This window comes from Oncorhynchus nerka, linkage group LG26 (assembly GCF_034236695.1).
Source record: "Oncorhynchus nerka isolate Pitt River linkage group LG26, Oner_Uvic_2.0, whole genome shotgun sequence".
In the NCBI taxonomy this organism is placed as follows: domain Eukaryota; kingdom Metazoa; phylum Chordata; class Actinopteri; order Salmoniformes; family Salmonidae; genus Oncorhynchus; species Oncorhynchus nerka.
Window position 1 is genome coordinate 27,264,231 of NC_088421.1, and position 25,261 is coordinate 27,289,491.

At 46.1% G+C, this 25,261-nt stretch overlaps 1 protein-coding gene across 1 annotated transcript in view; it reads right to left on the minus strand.

Moving 5' to 3' along the window:
- Positions 1 to 3,535: 3,535 nt before the first annotated feature.
- The window catches only part of LOC115127199 (voltage-dependent P/Q-type calcium channel subunit alpha-1A-like), a 119,000-nt gene continuing 97,274 nt past the window's right edge, over positions 3,536 to 25,261 (minus strand). The window contains exons 23-29 of the mRNA XM_065010342.1: positions 24,762 to 24,865; positions 24,161 to 24,296; positions 19,675 to 19,788; positions 16,211 to 16,249; positions 9,742 to 9,958; positions 9,237 to 9,541; positions 3,536 to 8,365 (exon numbers count right to left, since the gene is read on the minus strand). Of these exons, the coding sequence (XP_064866414.1) occupies positions 7,586 to 8,365; positions 9,237 to 9,541; positions 9,742 to 9,958; positions 16,211 to 16,249; positions 19,675 to 19,788; positions 24,161 to 24,296; positions 24,762 to 24,865 (1,695 nt within the window). The 3' untranslated portion in view covers positions 3,536 to 7,585. The remainder of the gene's footprint in view (positions 8,366 to 9,236; positions 9,542 to 9,741; positions 9,959 to 16,210; positions 16,250 to 19,674; positions 19,789 to 24,160; positions 24,297 to 24,761; positions 24,866 to 25,261) is intronic.

Here is a 25,261-nt window from a genome sequence, read left to right on the forward strand (position 1 = left end):
TGCTGTTTATAGCCTCCATATTGACTCTGTACTGGAACCCCCTGTATATAGCCTCCATATTGACTCTGTACTGAAACCCCCCTGTATATAGCCTCCATATTGACTCTGTACTGAACCTCCATATTGACTCTGTAAATAGCCTCCATATTGACTCTGTACCGAACCTGCTGTATATAGCCTCCATATTGACTCTGTACCGGAACCTGCTGTATATAGCCTCCATATTGACTCTGTACCGGAACCTGCTGTATATAGCCTCCATATTGACTCTGTACCGGAACCTGCTGTATATAGCCTCCATATTGACTCTGTACTGGAACCCCCGGTATATAGCCTCCATATTGACTCTGTACTGGAACCCCCTGTATATAGCCTCCATATTGACTCTGTACCGGAACCTGCTGTATATAGCCTCCATATTGACTCTGTACTGGAACCCCCTGTATATAGCCTCCATATTGACTCTGTACTGGAACCTGCTGTATGTAGCCTCCATATTGACTCTGTACTGGAACCCCCGGTATATAGCCTCCATATTGACTCCGTACCGGAACCCCCGGTATATAGCCTCCATATTGACTCTGTACTGAAACCTGCTGTATATAGCCTCCATATTGACTCTGTACCGGAACCTGCTGTATATAGCCTCCATATTGACTCTGTACTGGAACCTGCTGTTTATAGCCTCCATATTGACTCTGTACCGGAACCTGCTGTATATAGCCTCCATATTGACTCTGTACTGGAACCCCCTGTATATAGCCTCCATATTGACTCTGTACTGGAACCTGCTGTTTGTAGCCTCCATATTGACTCTGTACTGGAACCTGCTGTATGTAGCCTCCATATTGACTCCGTACCGGAACCCCCGGTATATAGCCTCCATATTGACTCTGTACCGGAACCTGCTGTATATAGCCTCCATATTGACTCTGTGCCGGAACCTGCTGTATATAGCCTCCATATTGACTCTGTACTGGAACCTGCTGTATATAGCCTCCATATTGACTCTGTACTGGAACCTGTTGTATATAGCCTCCATATTGACTCTGTACCGGAACCTGCTGTATATAGCCTCCATATTGACTCTCTACCGGAACCTGCTGTATATAGCCTCCATATTAACTCTGTACCGGAACCTGCTGTATATAGCCTCCATATAGACTCTGTACCGGAACCTGCTGTATATAGCCTCCATATTAACTCTGTACCGGAACCTGCTGTATATAGCCTCCATATTGACTCTGTACTGGAACCTGCTGTTTATAGCCTCCATATAGACTCCGTACCGGAACCTGCTGTAAATTGCCTCGCTACTGTTATTTTACTGTTGCTCCTTAATTATTATTACTTAAAATATATATATATTCTTGAAACTGCATTGTTGGTTAATGACTTGTGAGTAACCATTTCACTGTCATGTCTACACCTGTTGTATTTGACAAATATTATTTTATTTTATTATATTTTATTTTAGAGGCTGCTGCCCTGTATAGATAGACATGGAATCACTGGCCATGTTAATAATGGAACACTAGTCACTTTAATATTGTTTACATACTGTTTTACTCATCTCATATATATATACTGTATTCTATTCTACTGTATTTTAGTCAATGCCACTCCGACATTGCTCGTCCTAATATTTATATATTTCTTAATGCCATTCTTTTACTTTTAGATTTGTGTGTATTTTTGTGAATTGTTAGATATTACTGCGCTGTTGGAGCTAGAAACACAAGCATTTCACTACACCCGCAATAACATCTGCTAATATGTGTATGTGACCAATAACATTTGATTTGATAAGTGTGCATAGGAAAGGCATATATTTCCTATATCGGAATTGGAGAGTAGGCTATACTAGCCCATGGAGTGTGAACAATGTTGTTAAATCTGCCTTCCACCCTAGCTGTGTGTTTGGTCTGGCCCGGGTATGGAAGGAGTAGGGGTGAAGGAGGGGGAGGGAGAGAGCGGGGGAAATAGAGGGGGGCAGGATACAGGAAGTGGAGCTGGCAGCAGAATGCGGGGGAGGATGCGTGTGAGTGTGTGTGTGGGAGGGGGGTGGTGAAGTATTAGGGTGTTATATATAGAACAGACATTAGAACAGAACACCTCACACATCCGCCTGGCTCACATCTGGCCAACAGGCAGCACCAGGAAAAGGGAGAGATTGAGAGGAGGGAGAGAGCAAAGGGTTGTGTACCTCTGGCAGTTACGTGACATTTCGGTAGCACAGCTAATTGGATTAATAAAGGTAGCAGAGTTAAATAAAACTAGTTAGTTATCCTGATAATACAGATTTTTCCTATCCATTTTTGGAGGGTTTTTTTGAGCCAGTTTCAGGGTTTCCATCTCACCTGCACAGTATTTACTCCTGTGTTCTTCCATTTGATGAACAGACAATGTCTCAATAAAATATAGGTAACAACTGAAAGTCTGCATACTGCTTTATAACTTGTTATACACATGCATACGTTTTTATGATGTCTTACTATAAGGCTTTTAATACGGTTGTCACCTACATATTCACGTTTGGATGAGTGCATCATACAACAGCAGAATGAACTGAAATGTGTGAGGTGAGGAGAGAAAAGGTGAGCAGAGAAGAAGCATGTTTTTAGACAGGAGGAAATACAGTGGAGAAAAAAGGAGGAATGCGGTGGAGGAATGTGTGAGGAGAGAAGAGATGGACATAAGGTAGGAGAAGAGAGGGGCCGGTTGAGGGAAAGAATGTGGGGGTCTTGGGGAAAGGGGGAAGGAGTGGAGAATAGGAGGGGAGTAGAGGTGTGGAATGTGACATCGGCCCATTGATTGTCCTGCTAATGTTTCAAGCAGCAATCTGATCTGAAGCTGTCCTCTCTAAAGTACACAGAACACACAGGGTAGACAGGGGGGACACTAGAAACAGACCAGAACACACAGGGTAGGCAGGGGGGACACTAGAAACAGACTAGAACACACTGGGCAGGCAGGGGGAATACAATAAACAGACCAGAACACACAGGGTAGACAGGGGGACACTAGAAACAGCCCAGAACACACAGGGTAGGCACGGGGGACACTAGAAACAGCCCAGAACACACAGGGTAGGCAGGGGGGACACTAGAAACAGACCAGTGGGACAGGGCAGGCAGGGGGAACACTAGAAACAGCCCAGAACACACAGGGTAGGCAGGGGGGACACTAGAAACAGACCAGTGGGACAGGGCAGGCAGGGGGAACACTAGAAACAGACCAGTGGGACAGGGCAGGCAGGGGGAACACTAGAAACAGACCAGTGGGACAGGGCAGGCAGGGGGAACACTAGAAACAGACGGGAGATAGCAGAGACACCATATTTACACTCCTAAATCCACGTATACACACTACCTTACACATAACACACTCCGTTACACACATCAAACGTCTCTACTTCTCCAAATCTATAACCCCAACGCAAACACACTCTCATTCTCACTATAATACACTCTTTCACTCAAACATACGCACACATTCAAGCATACAGTTGAAAACACACACAAAGAAACGGAAGTCTCTCCAGACCAACAGTGTGCATCTCTCTGGTTTTTATTCATTAGGAAGAATTCTGTCTGGAATTACAAAATGCACGGGTAGAAATAGCGGTGAGATAGGTTGAGAGTGTGAGAGATAAGAGTGAGAGAGAAATAGAGAGGGAGTGAGTGAGAGATAAAAGATCCCACAGCCAGAGTTTTAAGGGTTACATCATCAGATTTGGCTGGCTCCTGGCCCCACCCAAAAGTAGGCAGGGATATCCCCATCTCTTTTCATTTGATTCTCTTCTTTAAAACAGGACTTCTCTTTTTTTTTGTAGTGTCCTGAACATGGCTGTGTAGTGTCTCACCTCCATGTTTACAGTTAACAGCTGGCAACATAAATAAACAAACCAACTTTGATTCTCAGCTGATGTTTTTTTTATATATATTTTTTTTAAACCTTTTTTGTTCTCAAAAATAGAAGGAAGAAAGAAAACATGTTGCTTAGTATAAACATCTATCTATATTCATATATTTTTTTTAAATCTGAATTCATATTCTTATTTTTTGATTCCTGAAGATGACTGTTCACCCACGGTGTGGCATGCACATAGCACATGCAGTTCTGGAAGTAGATATTTTCCCTTTTTTGGTATTTTTTTGGTACTTAAAATGCTTTTATTTCTATGTTTTCCATAGCAGCTTTACATTGCTTTTTGAAGTAATGGTGGGGTTATTTAGAATATGTGTTGTTAGTGGATGGTTGGTCAGTACAGGACACAATGATTGACAGTGAATGTTAGGGCCTCTCATAGTTTCAATTGTAGGGTGATTGACATCTTATTTCATCTTGCACACAGACACACAAACATTCTGACACTCGCTCACAAACACAGGCTAACTCACACACACACACACACACACACACACACACACACACACACACACACACACACACACACACACACACACACACACACACACACACACACACACACACACACACACACACACACACAAACACTTACCAACTCAAATGTCATCCTCAAATATTCAAAGCAAATAAACAAATGAAATGAAATATCCAACGAAAACAGCTAGCTATTGATGTACACACACACATTGAATGTACACACACATTCTGCTATAAAAGAACGCATTCATACACAGACACACACGCAAACGCACACACGCCATACGCACGTACATGCATACTTGCTACAGCCAGGAGCTACATACTGAGAGTGTATCTGTGTATTCCTATCTTATCAGTGTTGTGATGTAACTTATACACGTCTATGACATTCCTACGTTAGATGAATACTGTAAAGGCAATGTGCCTGTGCACTTCCTGGTCAAAGTGTGGTACATAGAATCATGGGATATGTCTTTACAGTACATCAGAATCCAGATTTGTGCAGATCTAACTGCGCTATATCTATGGCAGCCATGAACAAACACTGTTACCTGACGCTAATGGTTTTGACATGGGGTGTAATAATAAGAATAATAATGACATAATTCGAATAAATTAATGGTTCACTATGGCAATCCTCAAAGTCCGGCAATTGTGAGAGAGACACTATACGGGACAGTGGTGGGTATTAGGATGGATGTTAGGTTGAGGCGCACAAAGACACACAAAAAGAGAATAGGGTGAAACAGGACACAGAGGTTTGGCAGAAAAGACCCAGTCATTGTTTCTCCCATGCATTTTCATTGGCTGTGATACATGTCCTGTGCATTTGTGATTGGCTGTGTTACATGTCCTGAACACAAAGGAGGTGATCCACCAGTGACAGACAACACTTAAACCTTATGCTCCCAGTTGAAAGACAGATACAAAAACATTGGAATCCGACAGTCAAAATAGAAGGGGTGATACAATGATACAATAGGACAGGGATGCAATGTATTGCATACAGTGCCACCTAGAGGGCCAAACTGGCAGAGGAGCTCTGTCTCATTACTGCTTTATCTGGTCTACTTTAGTCTGTAGACCCCGTTACCTAAGCAAGACCATTTAGCTGCCCTATATTTACCCAAATGATTCATATATGTAAACAACTGTCCAATGAACAAGTATACATGTCAGATACATGATTTCCTGTATGATGTTTGACATTGTTCTTTTTTTAAAGTTCCTTTTTAAGTTCCTTTTCCCTTCCCCACCGTATTACACTGTATCAGAGTCATTACTATGATTACTCCTGTTCCCACAATGCACCTCTCTGACAAAGCTCCGCCCACCAGCCAGACCAGTGGACCACCAACCAGACAGAACGTCTCACGAAACAAAGATGGTGACGCGCTGAGCACAACCGACTCGAAAGTAACAAACACAAATACAAGACTAAAATAATTCTCTCTCACAAGCATGAACATTGTCATCATCATCATCATCACCATTATCATCATCGTTGTTATTATCATCATCGTCATTATCATAATCATCAATAGTATTGTTATCAGTATCTATAGAACCATTATCACTATTAATAACAAATAAACAAAAGATGAAGAGGTTCCCTCCTTTCATCGTCCTTTCTTTCTCTCTCTCTCTTTTCATCGCTCTTTCAAACACAAACCCTGGAAGACTAGAGACATATCTCTGGTTTGAACGAGGCTATGCATCAGCAGATGGAGAGCCAATAAGGACCATGGAGCTTGTAACTTCCTCCCCCAGTTTCAACTCCCTTTTAATATGAACCAATAATATGTGGGGTGTGCGTTTTCATACTTTCCTGCCTTCTTTCCTCTCATGAAATAAAACTAGGCCTTGTAACAAAATATCTACTTCCTTGAAAATGATTGTGCAATCTCAGCCACATCAACAGTTATAACTTGGCACAGAGCATTTCAATAAGAGCAAAGTGGGAAATAGATCATCCTGTCCCTCCGCATAAAAAAGGCTTGGACCTTGTGCTTCTCTTCCTCATCGCCTCATCTCTCCATCCATCCTAACTATTCTGATTATACCTCCAGCACAGGAAGAGAGAGAGAGAGAGAGAGAAACAAAGGGATTTACAGGAAAAATAGAGAACCCCACAGACTAATATAGAAAGGACCCAGGGATAGTTTCCCCCACATTACAGTAGTTTCTCTTTGTTATCATTTTTTTGTATCAATCATGCAGGATTCCACAGGTTTTTAAACTCTGCAAGTTCCAACGAAGCTGTGCGGGTGCAACAGAAGAATCAAGCTTCAATGTTTCGAAGAAGAAGAAGAAGAGGAAGAGGGAAAAGTAGCAGCCGCAGGAGTAGAAGAAGAAATACTGAAGAAAATGTTTGTTTTTAAGTTTTTTTTTATTTTTATGTTCACCATCCACTTTTTTATGTTTCTTCTCTACTCGGTTGGGGCGGAATCTTTTTGGGGGGGTTGGGGGGTTGGGATGGATAGATTCCGCCTACATTACCCCCTCTCTCGTTCAGAGTTAGGGTGTGTGTCCTGGTGTCCCCCCCACTCCCCCCACCACACTCAGGTGGAAGGCTCATCATCACTGATGTCATTATTAACAGTAAACACAGATGATAAAACTCATCAATATCTCCCCATCATCGGGGTTCGTGGTTGGTTTTTGCAACTAACGCAACGTTGCGTTGATTACGTGATGACGTCTTGGTCGTTGTGGCGGTTTTTAATATTGTTTCCAGAGGCGTAGCATCATGATACGTTGAGAAAAGCATCCGTCCCCTATATCATCCATTTTGAAATCATCCATTTTTGTCTCCTTGCATCTGATGAGCTGGGTTCCATTGTTTTTGGAGGAGGAATTGGTTTGTACTCCATACCCTGTTCACTAATTTCCACTCATCCTTCAGTGGTCCTCCTCCTCATCCCTTTATTCTAACTACCCCTTCCTCACTCCCTCCATCCCCGGGAAACACTGAGCAGCAGAAGAAACTAAAAGAAAAACAAACGGAAATAAGGAAAGAAAGAATCATGCCTTGGTTTCCCCTGTCTCATGGTGATCAGTGCTCTGGCTGTGTGTTTTCCTGGGCTGGGAGGTAGGGACTGATAACTCAGACAGTGTGGTTGAGCCCTCCCTCCCTCCCTCCCTCCATCCATCCCTCCATAGTCTCCAGAGGCTAGCACCTGTTATCATCCGTGTTGTTGTAGGGTTCGTGCAGGTCTTTAGTGCGGGGCCCTCTAGGCTGGGGAGGGGGACCTTGTGGGGCCCGGGGTGGGTGGGGCCGTGGTGGTGTTGCGAGGAGGGGGAGGATGCACGGTAGCCATTGGGGAGGCGTCGAGTGGGGGGGAGGCTGCTGCCCTTGGGGGTGGGGGTGGTGTTGGGTGGGGGCGCATGGCGGGAAGTCCTGGGCGAGGTGCGGGGAGTGGGGGTTGTTGGGGTGGGGGTTGTTTGGGTGCGGGTTGATAGGGTGCTGCTGCTGTGGGGTTGGGGGATGGTTTAGCACGGGGAGAGTAGGGTGGTTGAGGGGGTGAGGTTTGTGAGGGTTGCCCTGTGTGGGGCTCTGCTCGTAGGGAGGCGGTTTGTGGTGCTCACGGTCGTAATCCTGGTAGTCCTGGTTGTAGAAGCAGCCGTCGCCCTCCAGCGACCCACTCTCTCCTCCTCCTCCTCCCCCGTCCCCCCAGCGGGGAGGGAGGTGGCAGGCTTGGTTGGGTGAGCCATGGTGGGGTGGGGGAGGTCCCTGGGGGGGCTCAGGGGAGAAGCGGTGAGGGGCGGGGGCGGGATTGCGCCCCAGGGGCTGGGCTCCGGGAGGTGTGGCCATGGCTTTACGGACGACAGGAGAGTAGGTGACGTGTGGACGGGGCGTTGCCGGGGTCTGAGGGAGTTGCCGACGGCCTCGTCTCGGGGTACTGGTCCCCGAGGTAGAGGGAGCGGGACTTTCGCTCACCGAACTACTGCCCTACACGAACATTGAAGGCAAATAAAAAAAGAACCATAAAATTAACGACGACACGAACAGAGAGAGGGAAGAAGAGAGAGAGGGAGGAAGAGAGAAAGGGAGGAAGAGAGAAAGGCAGGAAGAGGGAGAGAGGGAGGGAGAGAGAGATAGGTAAGAAGGAAGAGAGAGAGGGAGGGAGGAAGGAAGAGAGAGAGAGAGGGAGGGAAAAGAAAGGGAGAGAGAAAAAGAGAGAAAGAGAAATACAAGGAGAGATAAATAAAGAGAGGGAGAGAGAGAACAACAGACAATAACAACAAGAACAACAACAGCAACGAGAAGAAGAAGAAGAAGAGAGCAATCAGGAGAGTGTGAGGGGAAGGAAGGATGCCGGGAAAAGAAAGACATAAAAAAGCAAGAAAGAAAGAGAAGAGATATATAGAAAATGATGGAAGTCAGCATACACCGTAGAAAACAGAGAAAAGCGATGAGTCATGAAGAATAAAGAGAGGACACAAAAACAACAGGAGAAAAGAAAAGAAGAGATCAGATCTGACACAGTAGGCCTCAAAATGGTGATTGTGAAGGTACCCACAATGCACTCTTTCAGTGTTGTTGCCTTGTTCAGTCTGTCCCTTATCTGAATCTAGGTTGTTAACCAATCACCTCTGTGTGTAAGTGTGTGTCTAAACTGCTGAATCCTATAAACAACAATAGTTAATGAATAGACAATGTATGGAAGTGTCAAAAAGGGAAACACAAGAGACAGTCAGCCGCCTAAAGATATTTAGGCCAAGGAGATGGGGGAGACACTCAAGGTAGAACTAAAAGGAGAACCTGAGGCTAAAACAGTTAGGAAGGTGGCTCAATGTTGACACACATCATAGATGCCCACCTGTCTGTGTGTCATGCACTCTCTGCCCTCGCTGGGTGACCGTGACCAGCGACGGTCGTGCTCCCTATCCCGGTCGTGGTCTCTGTCTCCTCGGGGCTGTCTGTGACCACCGTGCTCTCCCCCCCGGTCGGCGCGGTCTGGTGTGTAGCGCTCCTTGTCCACAGAGCCGCTGTGATGGTGGTGGTGATGGTGGTGGTGTTTGCGGTCTTTCTGCCGACTGCGGTCTCTGTCGCGGTCACGGTCCTTCTCCTTGGGTGGCAGGTCACCTGACTGAGTGGTGGTGCTCAAGTCTGTGCCCAGTCCTGCTGGAATGGAGGCCAGTTATTGTTGTCATCATGGTATCTCTAGTGTCTTTGTAACCATGACAACATGACAACATCAAACACACTTTGATACAGTAACAACTCAGGGAACTAAGCACGTTCTCCTCACACACTCTCTGACTCTCTGACACACATTCTGAACCGTTCCTGACCAACGCATGCACACTCATTCTGTCTCTGACCTGTATCTGCGTCTGTATATCGACACAGTGACCGCTCAGAGGCCCGGTGGCTTCGGTCGCGGCGTCGGTGGCTGTGCCTCGGTGCTCCGCCCTCCTCGGGGATCACATACTCCATTGCATAATCATCGGCCCCACCCCTTTCCCTCTGGCCCCTCCCAGATCGACTGTGACCAAGGGAGGAGGCCGAGCGCTTCATAGGACTATTATCTGTTATAGTCTGAGAGAGTGGGATGGAGAAAGAGAGAGAGAGAGATGATGGGAGAGTGAGATAGGAGAAAGAGAGAGAGAGAGAGAGAGGGATGATGGGAGAGTGGGATGGAGAAAGAGAGAGAGAGAGAGGGATGATGGGAGAGTGGGATGGAGAAAGAGAGAGAGAGAGAGAGAGAGGGATGATGGGAGAGTGGGATGGAGAAAGAGAGAGAGAGATAGAGGGATGATGGGAGAGTGGGATGGAGAAAGAGAGATAGAGGGATGATGGGAGAGTGGGATGGAGAAAGAGAGAGAGGGGATGATGGGAGAGTGGGATGGAGAAAGAGAGAGAGAGAGAGAGGGATGATGGGAGAGTGGGATGGAGAAAGAGAGAGAGAGAGAGAGGGATGATGGGAGAGTGGGATGGAGAAAGAGAGAGAGAGAGAGGGATGATGGGAGAGTGGGATGGAGAAAGAGAGAGAGAGAGAGAGAGAGAGGGATGATGGGAGAGTGGGATGGAGAAAGAGAGAGAGAGATAGAGGGATGATGGGAGAGTGGGATGGAGAAAGAGAGAGAGAGAGGGATGATGGGAGAGTGTGATGGAGAGAGAGAGAGAGAGAGAGAGAGGGATGATGGCAGAGTGGGATGGAGAAAGAGAGAGAGAGAGAGGGATGATGGGAGAGTGGGATGGAGAAAGAGAGAGAGAGAGAGAGAGAGAGAGAGAGAGAGAGAGGGGATGATGGGAGAGTGGGATGGAGAAAGAGAGAGAGAGGGATGATGGCAGAGTGGGATGGAGAAAGAGAGAGAGAGGGATGATGGGAGAGTGGGATGGAGAAAGAGAGAGAGAGGGATGATGGGAGAGTGGGATGGAGAAAGAGAGAGAGAGAGGGATGGGAGAGTGGGATGGAGAAAGAGAGAGAGAGAGAGGGATGATGGGAGAGTGGGATGGAGAAAGAGAGAGAAAGAGAGAGGGATGATGGGAGAGTGGACAGAGAGGAGAAGAGTAGTCACACAGCAGGCTTCTCAGGTTTACTTTCCTCATGTCTCCTTTCTATAGTCTCCAGACATAATGGGGAAACGGAGGAATGTAGACTTTCTTGTCGACTTGTGTGTGTGTATATACTGTATAGTTGTTTACCTGACTTTTACATGTGTGTGCTTTCACATTCCTACCATATACAGTATAACCTTGTAGAGGTGGGCACCAGGTAACCCATGACCCCCCCCCCATACTTTTCTACACACATGCCTGTATTAGTATCATATATACATCATGCTGCCTCAGGCAGAGAGAGAGAAAGAGACAGAGAGAGAGAGAGGGAGAGAAAGAGTTAGAGATTGAGAGAATAAAAAGAGAAGAGGAAGAAGACAAACAACAGTAAGAAGAAAGGGAGATGAAAGGGAGGCAATAGGCCATGCCTGACATGCATCCAGGACTTCACCTGGAAAGATAGGTCAGTATCTCCTAATCCCCCCAAAAGACTAACCCACCCCGTCCCCACCCAATCCCTCCCCAAAATCATAACACAATCCAGGCTGCGCACAAGGCTCTGCCAGCCCCCTCTGCCAGCGTGCACATAGGAGCTGTCCCGAGTCCTCAGCCACACTCAGGAGTTCTCTTTCTGGGGCACGGGGAACCGCTCTGACCTCCTAGGGCTGCTGGACACCAGGACAGTGCCTATAATGCTACTGGTACACACCTGCATAGTGCATACTGTATATACCAGGCCAGCTCAGTACTAGTCCTCCAGTGTCTGCTGGTTTCCGATTCTTTATTGAACGAAGGGATCATATGGATGTAGAGTTAACTCCCCTGGTATTCCAGGTTGAAACCAGAATAGATGATAATGGACTGAAACCAGCAGACAGTGTGTAGCTAGGATACCCTCACACACACAAACACACATGGACACACACACACACCAAGCACACACAACAAACACACTCACCAAGCATACACACACACGCAAACACACACATGCATGCACACACGCACAAAATCACTCCAACAAGGGCACACATACTCCTGGCATGCATGCAACACCAACAGCAATACAGCAGCACATTGATGACATCAGCACAGACAAGCACACAGGCATGATACACACAACACACGTGGTACACCCAACACAGAGCAGCAGCAGCAGGAAGAGAGAGAGACAGAGAGAGGGTGCAGAGTTTGCCAATCCCAAATCAACACCTTGACCCCACCCGCTTGGCACAAGGACTAGAGAGGTAAGTAAATTAGCCTGTTCCAACATCCTGACCTCGCATAATCACATTCACCAGGCAAGATGTAAGTAATATGGAAAAAAATCCATCTGGCTTATCAGAGGGCAGGGTGGAGCGATTGCCATATTGCTTATATTTTGCATAGACACCGAGTATCCAAAACATTAAGAACACCTGTTCTTTCCATGACATAGACTGACCAGGTGAAAGCTAGGATCCCTTATTGATGTCACTTATTAAATCCACATCAATCAGTGTGCATGAAAGGGAGGAAACAGGTTCAATGATTTTTATACCTTGAGACAATTGAGACATGGATTGTGTATGTGTGCCATTTAGAGGGTGGGTAAGAGAAAGTATTTAAGTGCCTTTGAAGGGGGTAAGGTAGTAGGTGCCAGGCGCACCAGTTTGGGTCAAGAACTGGGGGCTACAAAAGAGAGGGTGCAACTCAGAACCCCACCTGTTTTTAGCCCCATCTGTATATTTCTATATCTTTTGCCAGTTTTGCCTGTTTTTTTGGCATTAATACGTGTCACATATCAGTTTGCAAACAATATAAAAAAAATAGTTTGATTTAAAACTTCTTGAAACTAGGGGGCACTATTTTTATTTTTGGAAAAATAACGTTCCCAAAGTAAACCGCCTATTTCTCAGGACCAGATGCTAGAATATGCATATCATTGACAGCTTAGGATAGAAAACACTCTAAAGTTTCCAAAACTGTCAAAATATTGTCTGTGAGTACAACAGAACTGATATTGCAGGCAAAACCCTGAGGAAAATCCAATCAGGAAGTGCCTCTTATTTTGAAACCGTTGTCTTCCTATGCCCCCCTATTGGCCATTGAAAGGGATATCAACCAGATTCCTTTTTCTACTTATTCCCTAAGGTGGCTACAGAATTTTGACGTAGTTTCACACCTTTATGTTGAAGAATGAGCGTAAACGACTGCATTGCGTAAGTGGCCAGCTGAGGGCTCTGAGTGATTCTTGCATAAAAGACAGAGGTAGTCATTTATCCTCTTGCTCCTACTGAAAAGCCAATTGTCCCGGTTGATATATTATCGAATAGATATTTGAAAAACCACTTGAGGATTGATTATAAAAAAACGTTTGCCATGTTTCTCTCGAATATTATGGATATAATTAGATTTTTTTTTCTCTGCGTTGTCGTGACCGCAATTTCCGGTGTATTTCTGATCATAACGTGACAAACAAACAGAGGTATTTTGGGCATAAAAAGTATCTTTATGGAACAAAAGGAACATTTGCTGGCTAACTGGGAGTCTCGTCAGTGAAAACATCCAAAGATCATCAAAGGTAAACGGTTCATTTGATTGCTTTTCTGATTTTCGTGACCAAGCTTCCTGCTGCTAGCTGGACATAATGCTATGCTAGGCTATCGATAACTTGGGTGCCGCCTTGGGTGCTGCCATAGATTTACATTAGAAGTGCCCATCCAAGAGGCCTCAAGGTCATTGGCCACAGATAAAATGACGTCAAATCACGTTATATCTACCGTAGCGTTGATTGGACTGATCAAGTCATCATCATGAATCACGTCGACAATCTACAGGCAAATCCTTTTCGATCTTTGTCATATGAAGGGAAATTATAGATAAAACGTATCGGTGCTCATCAGCCATTGGACATAAACATTACAAAACAAGTTGGAAATCGCAAATTCAACAATGAGTGGTTTGGAAGGAATCAGTGGCTAACTATAAATGTTGCAAACCAATGACTATTTTGCTTCCCCTGCCTGCCATTCGGTGGAAAGGGTGTGTGGGCCAAGTCTGATTTAAGGGTCTCTTTTCCAAGCTTAAAAGGATAAACATTCACACACAACACCATGGGCCACAAAAGGTTGAATACATTGGCCATGTTGTCAATCCAGCATGACTTCTGCCGCGTTCAAAACACCTGGCAACTCGGAACCCCCGAAATGTCAGATTTCAGTGAGTTCAAGACAACTGGGAACTCTGGGAAAAAAAGGAGCTCCGACTGGGAAAATACGTTTTGAACGGTCATCCAACTCGGAATTCCAAGTCGGGAACTCGGGTCTCTTTCTAGAGCTCAGACCTGAAGATCACTGACGTCATGATTCTGCCTTGTTTTTGCCAAATCCCAGTTGTCTTGAAAGCACCATAAATCCAGAGAAAGCCAGACTTTGATGACAATGTTTCATGACAAAATTTGCCCACAAGAAGGACCGCCGAGCCACCTTCCTGTTCAAGTGAGCACAGCAGAACGGTGAGTCCAAAAATGTATTGTATGCTGCTGCATAAATGATGTAATATGCCAGGGAGATATGTATACTGTAGCCAATAAAGTAATACTAAGTGTATGTTGTGTAGTAAGCTGTTAGTAGCCCATGTGCCTCACTTTAATAATTTTGTCACTTTCCCTCTTATAACTTAGCCTACTGTTCTGACTTGGTGGTGCACATGTAGCCTATAGCCTGTTTTAGAGAAATGTCATCATAATTGTCTGCTTATTTATTTGTTTATTATTTTATTTAACTAGGCTTATATGCCCCCTCTATTCTTCCTACGGTTCTGACTTGGTGTACAGGGAAAATAATGTAAGAACGGCCCTTGTTCTGAATTCTGTCGGTGTACATTTCTGTCGCTGAACAAATAGTTATATTGGCTACGCCGACTTAGCTCGCTCATTAATGTCGTAATCAAAATTACGGATTGCCTCCCATTGTTCCCTTATGCGGCAGGGTAGCCTAGTGGTTAGAGCATTGGACTAGTAACTGGAAGTTTGCAAGTTCAAACCCCCAAGCTGACAAGGTACAAATCTGTCATTATGCCCCTGAACACTGTTCCTAGGCCATCATTGAAAATAAGAATTTGTTCTTAACTGACTTGCCTGGTTAAATAAAGGTAAAATAAAAAAATGCAATAGTTTGTACCTCTCAATTACCAGTAAGCAAGTCAGCCATGTCAGTTATGTTTTTTAAATGGCAGTAAATGAGGCTGAATGAACTGTTTCGCTGCTAGACAAGGCTCCACTGATAGCCAGGTGTAACAACGGTAAGGATTCACTCCATGGTGCTGAAAACAAAACTCTGCTGTTGGGACAGCTTTATGTAGGCCCTGACAGTTTGTCGGCACCGTTTGTCACCGTTATAGCGCAATTAATGTATTGTTTAGTGTTGTGTTGTGTAGTGGCTTTGCTGGCATGAATAAAATAAACAAACATTCTCCCACCAAACATTCTCCCACCTCATTTGTTGTATACTCAGTGTACATACAGTAACCAATCTTTTCAGATAAGATCTACATCAGAGGATAGGGGTCAATTTGTGTTTTAGCATTTAAGTGATCATGCCATAAAACACATTCGATTCGAACTGAATTGAAATCGGTTAGTGGAAGAATCAGAGCTTGAAGCTCCTACCCTGCAATCAGTCAGTCTTATGTGTCAACAAACAGGGTCGTCAAAGACAAATAGGAGGGGAGGACAAAACCTTTTGTTTGACAAAAGAGAGAAACGAGAGGAAAGACACCAGATACACATACATGGATAAACTCAGAGAGAGGACAGAGAGAGAGAGAGAGGTGAGGGAGAGGTGAGGGAGAGGTGAGGGAGAGGGGGAGACATACACTGTACAAAAACATATTGAGATTCAGTCAAAATGACTAATTGTATATAGCCAAGTCAACAACATTTGTTGAGTTGCAATTTTTTTAAACTTATGAAATCAAGTTGAATCGGCTAAGCACTGTGTGTGAACTCAACTTAGAAATTCACAACCATGAAGTCAAATCAACTGAAGCAACATAACTGCTGTGTTGACAAAAAAAGTTCAGATGACTATAATTAATCAAATTGTCTGAACTTATGAAATCCAGTTGAATCAGCTAAGAACCTTGTGTTTAACTGACTTAGAAATTCACAAGCATGTTAGGAGATGACATGAGGAGAGAGAGACAGAGATGGAGACAGACAGAGAAAGAGAGAAATGGTTATCGTGAGTGAGTGAATCAGTGAGTGAGAGAGAAAAAAAGGGGGAGATATGGGGAAGACAGGGTACATACACTGAGGTTATTTCCACGCTGCCTCCCTTTCCTTCGCTGCTGTGTGAGCACAGAGAAGACACACACACACCACAGCCATGGATACAGCACAGGTAGGGCACACACAGACACACAGAAGAGGACAGAGGGACAGGGAAGGAGAGAGGGATGGATACGCAAATAAATAGCGAAGGGAGAGGTGAAGAAGGTAAGGGGAGGGGGTGAAAATCAGATAATGGGGGAGGCATGTGCAGAGAGCGAGGGAGAAATGGAGAGGGGGATAAATATGGGTGGGGATAACCCGAAAAGAAAGGGAGGTGAGAGGGAGGAGAGGAGAGAGAGAGAGAGAGAGAGCGAGAGAGAACCCGGTTAGACACAAAAGCAGCGGTGAGGGAGAAACAACACTTACCACAGTAGCGCACAGACACTGGAGGGCCAGAGACAGTGTTATAGACAGGGTCACCATGGCAACAACACTACCATCTACACCACAGCAACAACACCCATCAACACACCATGCTACTAGGGCAAAAACAACAGTACAGTGTAAAGGCACAACTTACAACACACAAGAATAAGAAAGAAGACTGGACCACACACACACACACACACACACACACACACACACACATAGCAGCAGCATTTGTTTCAAGATAGCAGTATCCTATTTACTATATCTTTTTTAGTTTGAGCATGACAGTACACTACTAGACCACCTGATCAATACCTTCTCAAAGAAATATTGACCCCAAAATGACACTAGATCATTGGTAGTTGGGCATGATTTCAAATTCAAACCTGGTTGAAACAAAACCCCATATTTCAAGTCACCTTAATAGCAAAACCATTAAAGAGGGAAAGAAAGAATGATTTAGATAGTTCTTATCTTCTGACAGCAGTGGTAGTTATGAGGGCAGAAGAATGTACATGTGTGGTCTGGTGTGTGTGTGTGTGTGTGTGTGTGTGTGTGTGTGTGTGTGTGTGTGTGTGTGTGTGTGTGTGTGTGTGGCAGCAGCAGTAGGGACAGAGTACTCTATGACAAAATGAGTGGTGGATCTCCAAAGCACAAGAAATTCAATCTGGTGGGGACAGATAAAACATGCACAAGTTGTGTGATGCCCCGAAGACAACACAAGAAGTTGCTTTCTCTGTCCCCTAAGAAGTGCAGATGGGTCCACTCTCATAAAGGACCAAACTACGATAGTCCAGAGGTGAAGCCCTCTTAAATCAGCCCAGTTGACTACTCAGACCTGGAGGAGCTCCGAACACTGCCCACCATCCAGAGCCTTGATCTCCCACCCACCTTTTCTGAGGTCTGCACCACCACCAGGTCACTGAAGAATAACTAAACTCCTGGACCTGACTCCATCCCTGCTGAGATCCTAAAACTGGGGGGGGAGTATCTCTGTACCAGAGCAGTTTGCCTGTTCCTCTCTGAGATATGGAGACAAGAGCACATCCCGATCAAAGTGGGGCAAATCCATCTGCGGAAACAGCAGGGACATATCATTCCTTCCAGTTGCTGTCAAAGTCCTGGTGAAGGTCTTCCACCACAGAATCATCGACACCATGACTGAAGATCTGCTACCGGAGTCCCAGTGCAGCTTCAGAAAGAACAGAAGCATGGTGGACATGATCTTTAGTGCACACCAACTGCAGGAAAAGTTCAGTGAACAGACACAAGACCTGTTCATGGCCTTTCTGGATCTCTGCAAAGCCTTGGACACAGTACACCGTGAACTCCTTTGGAAGGTCCTCCTGCAGTATGGCTGCACTGGGACATGTGTGAACGTCCTGCGTCAGATCCATGAGGAGATGGTGGCCAGAGTAAGAATTAGCCGTCAGGAGTCTGAACCCTTTTAGAATTGGTACTGGTGTGAGGCAAGGGTGTGAGCTTGCGCCGGTCCTATTCAATGTCTTCTTCCTGTGTCACAGCAGTCCTGCACAAGGACATGGAAACAGAGAGTGGGGTGACCCTGGACTTCAGATTGGACGGAAAATTCTTCAACATTAGGAAGCTCCAAGCTGCCACGAAGCTCAAAGCTTAACAAGTACTTGAGCTCCAGTTTGCGGATGATTGCGCTCTTGCGGCACATACCCCAGAAGCTCTACAAGCCACACTCAGAGCAGCTGTAAGAGCATACAGCCTAATGGGGCTGTCTCTTAACATCCCAAGAACAGAGGTCCTATGTCAGTGGTCATCTGATCCTCCGCCTGAAACACCTCCATTATCCATCTCAGACTCCTCACTTCCCATTGTATCACATTTTAAATATCTTGGAAGCATCCCCTCGACCAGGATATCCAGAATCAGGTCAAACAGACTTTGTCATCTTTTGGACTGCTAAGGAAGAAGGTTTTTGACAAGAGCAACCTGCACCTCCACACCAAAGTTGCAGTCTACCAGGCAGTGTGTGTATCTACACTCCTTTATGGATGTGAAACATGTACAGTCTACAGCCGACACTTAAAACAACTGGAGTCCTTTCACATAGAAGGCCTTCAACGCACTTTGAAAGTGACCTGGCAGGACCTTGTTCCGCACTCAGAGATCCTACAGAAAACCAGCTGCATGAGTATTGAAGCGTCCATCACACACCACCAGCTTAGATGACTCGGCGATGCCATCCGGACGCCAGAGGACCGCCTGCCGCAAAGTACGCTGTACGGACAGCTATAACTGGGCCGTCGCTCTTCAGGTGGGCAGAGAAAGTGTCTAAAGGACCCAACCTAAGACATCACTAAAGAAGTGTGGGGTAAACTCTGCCTCCCTCCAGACTGCTGTGGAACGCTCCACCTGGCGTGGCCTCTGCCCTGGAGTGCAGTTGACCGAGGAAAAAAGGACTGAACGTAGACCATGACTTCACCGGCCTCAACAGGACAGGCCTTTGTGTGCTCTGTCTGTGGCAACAGTGTGCATCCCACATCAGATTATACAGTCATCAGTGAACCCACAAGCAGTAGTGGAAGTCATCATCGGATACGATGGACTACCTTAAACAAAGAGTGTGTGTGTGACAATATAGCAGAGATGACTTGGTACTGGATGAGAAGGGACAACCACAGTAACACACCTCCATGCAGTAGGGGATGAGTGTAGAGGAGGAGAAGAGGAGAGGAGAGGGGAGGAAGAGTGGGGTGTTGGGGTGTTTGGTATGGTAGTCTGTAAGACTTACCTGTACGTCTGTCTGGCAAACATCCTATGGGCGATATTTCAACAGCATAGAAAGGGGAGCTATCTTCAAAATGCATGATATCACGTCAAATACCATGCATTTATAAAAACAAATATGCTCGAAAGTGTCGTGTCCATTTTCAGCAATGTTTTATAGTATTTTGTTATGCACTGTGTTGGATTATAAATAGTCTGTCTCTAGTCTTTGTGTGTCTCGAGTCATGTAGCTTATCGTGGAGATTGAGTCAAGGAGATGGAAAGCTAGAGGGAGCGAGAGAGGGAGGGAGGAGAGGAAATGAGGGGTGCTCACTTGGTTGTCGCCTGGAAGGCGTGGCATGGAAGCTGCCCTTCCGTGGCCTTCCATTGGCTGAAAGTGCTCGGTATCCGAGTAACCGTCACGCCCCATCTCTCTCATCTCTACCGTCTGCAAAATAGAGTGAGAGCAGGCGTGACTGTGATGAAGGAATATGATGGGGACAATGGTGTGTTTGTCATCCTTTATCCCACATGAGTGTGGGTGAATGTAGTGTGCACAGCACAGCACAGGAGGTTGGTGGGACCTTAATTGGGGAGGACGGGCTCGTGTTAATTGTTGGATTGGAATTAATGGAATAGTATCAAATACATCAAACACATGGTTTCCATGGTTTCCATGTGTTTGATGACATTCCATTTGCTCCGTTCCAGCTATTGTTATGAGCCATCTTCCCCTCAGCAGCTTCCTGTGGTGTACAGTAGCATGTCGTGTAGTGTGGGAGAGACTGGGGTTTGAGCCTGGGAAATGGGGACGGGGGAAGGTTTAAGACTAGGTTTAGATCTAGTGCGAGGGGCTAGGGCTGTGGTCTAGGAGCTAGGACTTGGATCAAGAGCCGGAACTGCTTCGGTGCAGGGGGCTTCGGTGCAGGGGGCTTCGGTGCAGGGGGCTTCGATGCAAGGGGCTTCGGTGCAAGGGGCTTCGGTGCAGGTGGCTTCGATGCAGGGGTTTCGGTGCACGGGGCTTCGTGCACGGGGCTTCGTGCACGGGCTTCGTGCACGGGGCTTCGGTGCACGGGGCTTCGGTGCAGGGGTATTCGATGCAGTGGGATTCGATGCAGTGGGATTCGATGCAGGGGGATTCGATGCAGGGGCTTGACGGGGGCTTCGGTGCAGGGGGCTTCGGTGCAAGGGGCTTCGATGCAGGTGGCTTCGATGCAGGTGGCTTCGATGCAGGTGGCTTCTGTACAGGTGGTTTCGGCACGGGGGCTTGATGCACGGGGCTTCGGTGCACGGGGCTTCAATGCAGTGGGATTCGATGCAGTGGGATTCGATGCAGTGGGCTTCGATGCAGGGGCTTCGATGCAGGGGCTTCGATGCAGGGGGCTTCGGTGCAGGGGCTTCGGTGCAGGTGGCTTGATGCAGTGGGATTCGATGTGGGATTCGATGCAGTGGGCTTCGATGCAGGGGCTTCGATGCAGGGGGGCTTCGATGCAGGGGGTTTCGGCACGGGGGCTTCGGCACGGGGGCTTCGGTGCACGGGGCTTCAATGCAGTGAGATTCGATGCAGTGGGATTCGATGCAGTGGGCTTCGATGCAGGGGGCTTCGATGCAGGGGCTTCGATGCAGGGGCTTCGGTGCAGGGGCTTCGGTGCAGGTGGCTTCGGTGCAGGGGCTTCGGTGCAGGGGGCTTCGGTGCAGGGGGCTTCGGTTCGGGGGGCTTCGGTACAGGGGGACTTCGGTACAGGGGACTTCGGTACAGGGGACTTCGGTGCAGGGGGCTTCGGTGCAGGGGGCTTCAGCGCAGGGGGCTTGGGGATAGAGGGCTTGGGGGCTGAATGTTTGGGGGCTGAAGGCTTGGCCCATGCTATCCGGTATCCCTGGGAAACCCCTACCCCATTTAAGTTCAAATTTAAACTCTAAAAGCCCAAGCTAACACATGGAATTGTTTTAAGATGGTCATACCATGGATCATATAGCTTTTTGATTTAGGTATATATAAAGAAATATATACAGTACCAGTACAAAGTTTGGACACACCTACTCATTCCAAGCTTTTTCTTTATTTTTACTATGTTCTACATTGTAGAATAATAGTGAAGACATCAAAACTATGCAATAACACATATGGAATCATGTAGTAGCCCAAAAAAGTGTTAAACAAATCAAAATATATTTGAGATACTGTAAAGTAGCCACCCTTTGCCTTGGTGACAGCTTTGCACACTTTTGGCATTCTCTCAACCAGCTTCATGAGGTAGCCATCTGGAATGCATTTCATATAAGGTTAACAGGTGTGCCTTGTTAAAAGTAAATTTGTGAAATTTATTTCCATTCTTAATGTATTTGAGCAAATCAGTTTTGTTGTGACAAGGTAGAGTTGGTATAAAGAAGATAGCCCTATTTGGTAAAAGACCAAGTCCATATTATGGCAAGAACAGTTCTAATAAGTAAAGAGAAACAACAGTCCATCATTACTTTAAGACATGGTCAGCCAATTAAGAAAATGTCAAGAACTTTGAATGTTTCTTCAAGTGCAGTCGCAAAAACCATCAAGCGCTATAATGAAACTGGCTCTCATGAGGATCTCCACAGGAATGGAAGACCCAGAGTTACCTCTGCTGCAGAGGAACATTTCATTAGAGTTACCATTCTCAGAAACTGCAACCCAAATAAATGCTTCACAAAGTTCAAGTAAGACACATATCTCAACATCAACTGTTCAGAGGAGACTGCGTGAATCAGACCTTCAGGGTCAAATTGCTGCAAAGATACCACAACTAAAGGACACCAATAAGAAGTAGAGACTTGCTTGGGCCAAGAAACACGAGCAATGGACATTACAGCGGTGGAAATCTGTACTTTGGTCTGATGAGTCCAAATTGGAGATTTTTGGTCTTCGTGAGACACAGAGTAGGTGAACAGATGATCTTTGCATGTGTGGTTCCCTCCGTGAAGCATGGAGGAGGAGGTGTGATGTTGTGGGGTTGCTTTGCTGGTGACACTGTCTGTGATTTATTTAGAATTCAAGGGACACTTAACCAGCATGGCTACCACAGCATTCTGCAGCGATATGCTCTCCCATCTCGTTTGCGCTTAGTGGCACTATCATTTGTTTTTCAACATGACAATGTCCCAAAACACACCTCCAGGCTGTGTAAGGGCTATTTGACCAATAATGAGAGTGATGGAGTGTTTCATCAGATGACCTGGCCTCCACAATCACCTGACCTCAACCCAATTGAGATGGTTTGGGATGGGTTGGACCGCAGAGTAAAAGAAAAGCAGCCAACAAGTGCTCAGCATATGTGGGAGCTCCTTCAAGACTGTTGGAAAATCATTCCTCATGAAGCTGGTTGAGAGAATGCCAAGGGTGTGCAAAGCTGTCATCAAGGCATGTGATGGCTACTTTAAATAATCTAAAATGTATTTTGATTGGTTTAACACTTTTCTGGTTACTACATTATTCCATATGTGCTATTTCATAGTTTTGATGTATAGTAAAAATAAAGAAAAACCCTTGAATGAGTAGGTGTGTCCAAACCGAACCTTTGATGGGCACTATATATATACAGTATATATATATATATATATTTATATTTACCCCAAAACATATGGGGGATTGGAACTGATGCATACAATTACATTGATGGAAGCTACAATCTATCTGGAATATTAAAGCTGATCTACACCCTAAAACAAATAAAAAATAACAATAACAAAAATGAAGAGTTCTTGTGCTGACGTTGCTTCCAGAAGCCGTTTGGAACTTGATGCAACCAAGGACGGACGAGTTTTACGCGCTACACGCGTCAGCACTCGGCGGTCCCGTTCTGTGAGCTTGTGTGGCCTACCACTTTGCGGCTGAGCCATTGTTGCTCCTAGACATTGCCACTTCACAATAACAGCACTTACAATTGACCAGAGCAGCTCTAGCAGGGAAGAAATCTGACGAACTGACTTGTTTGAAAGGTGGCATCCTATGACGGTGCCACGTTGAAAGCCACTGTGACACTGAGCTCTTCACTGAGCTGGATTGAGACGCAGCCAATACAACAAAACAGACGGATTTTGATTTTGATAATATGATGTTATTTAGGGCTTGGGGGATGAGGGTTTGGGGGCTGAGGGCTTGGGGGATGAGGGCTTGGGGGATGAGGGCCTGGGGGCTGAGGAGGATAGATGGGTATGGGATGTGAATGGTGGGAGGGTTTACGCAGGCATAGCCAATCAGGGCAGGTTATAGGGAAACCATCATGTTCACATTTTCCCAATAACTCTAACTCTAACTCCTGGGCCCTTCATGTAGTTCTGAAAGGATTAGTAATGACTCAAAGCCATTAGATGAATGTGCTGTATTGCTTACACCTATACACCTTTCAGATCTATCTAAGTGCCTATAGGGGAGAGGAGCTGTAGGGACCATATGGAATTGGACAATAGGCAGGAATAAAATAGAGCCAGCAGTGACTCTGTGTACGAGTTGATTCAACAATGATGACCCTAAATATCCTGTAAGGAAAGAGCACCAGGACACGAGCTCTATATGAACCAGTCCAATGAAATTATGTGGATGTTCAGACAACATGAAAATCACTATTTCATGTTTACTGGGAACCATTTATTAGTGTGTTCTTGTGTGCAATGACATACTGTACATGTTACATGCACGTACTGTATTGATATGTATTTGTGCGTATGCATGTGCGTGTATATACACTTCTGAGTTATGTCTGTTGTCCAGGGATTCTTCTTGAGGCTGGTGTGTGTGTATGTGTGTGTGTGTGTGTGTGTGTGTGCGCGCACCTGTGTGTATGTGTTACCTGCGAGTTATGCCTGCTGTCCAGGCCATCCTCAGAGTGCTGTCCCTCAGGACTCCAGCTGCCTACTCTCTGGGACATCTCCTGAGCCCGCACTGTCACCCACGACTGGCTCTCTGGAACCCCCCCCTCCACCGGTCTACAACACACAGACAGTCAGACAGACCCCTTGCACACACACACTCACGCCCCATCCGTCCACCCGTCTACAACACACACACACACAGTCAGACCCAGGACATATATACACACGGATAGGCAAACACGGACACACGCATGCATACACACAAACCAGGCTCCATATACATCACCTTCATCAGACCCTTGCATTCAGCGCTTGTATGAGGCTAACTGAATGCACTCATCCCCACAAACCCATACACCAGCCTTTCTGAACACACTACACACACACATAGGTCCTCTACACGTGAGGCGTGTCCGCCCAGCGTGTCGTCCTGCTCCTCCTTCTTGTGGATGACACTCCACCTGTGGAGCCACTACCCATCCTCCCTCTGGCTGCAGAGAAAGAGGGAGAGAGAAAACAGAGAGAGAGGGAGAGGACAGAGAGAGAGACCCAGAGAGAGAGTTGGGGGGGTCTACTCACAGGGTGTTGACGGGGTCTGCCGGTTGGGTAGGAGGGAGGCAGAGAGGCCCATCCTGGATGGGGGAGGGCGGCTCCACGCGCTGAAACAGTAATGTCGTTCGATTCTGTGTGAGATACAACATGGCCGCCGGCTTTAAGGTAGACATACAGGAAATGGGGAAGGTGGAGAAGAAAGTGAGTTCAGAGCAGGTCACAGCATCCAGGGAGGAGGAAGGGTTTCAGTCAGCAGGGGCTGACTGAGCCAGAGCGCATTCTGGGAGGGGAGTTGGAGTCCTGCTGTAAATGTGAGAATGGAAGGCTCATGCCAATGAATCATCTACTTCCAGGTCACCATGAATGAAGGGCATTAACCAGAGCCATAGCCACTGTATATGAGCTACAGTATACAGTACCTAGCTATGAATTTTGAAGTGTTCCGTTGGATGCTACAAAGAGGTCTGGATTTGTCTGGCATTAATTAAGGTCTTTGTCTACAGTATTTTTTATCTGATCAGACAATT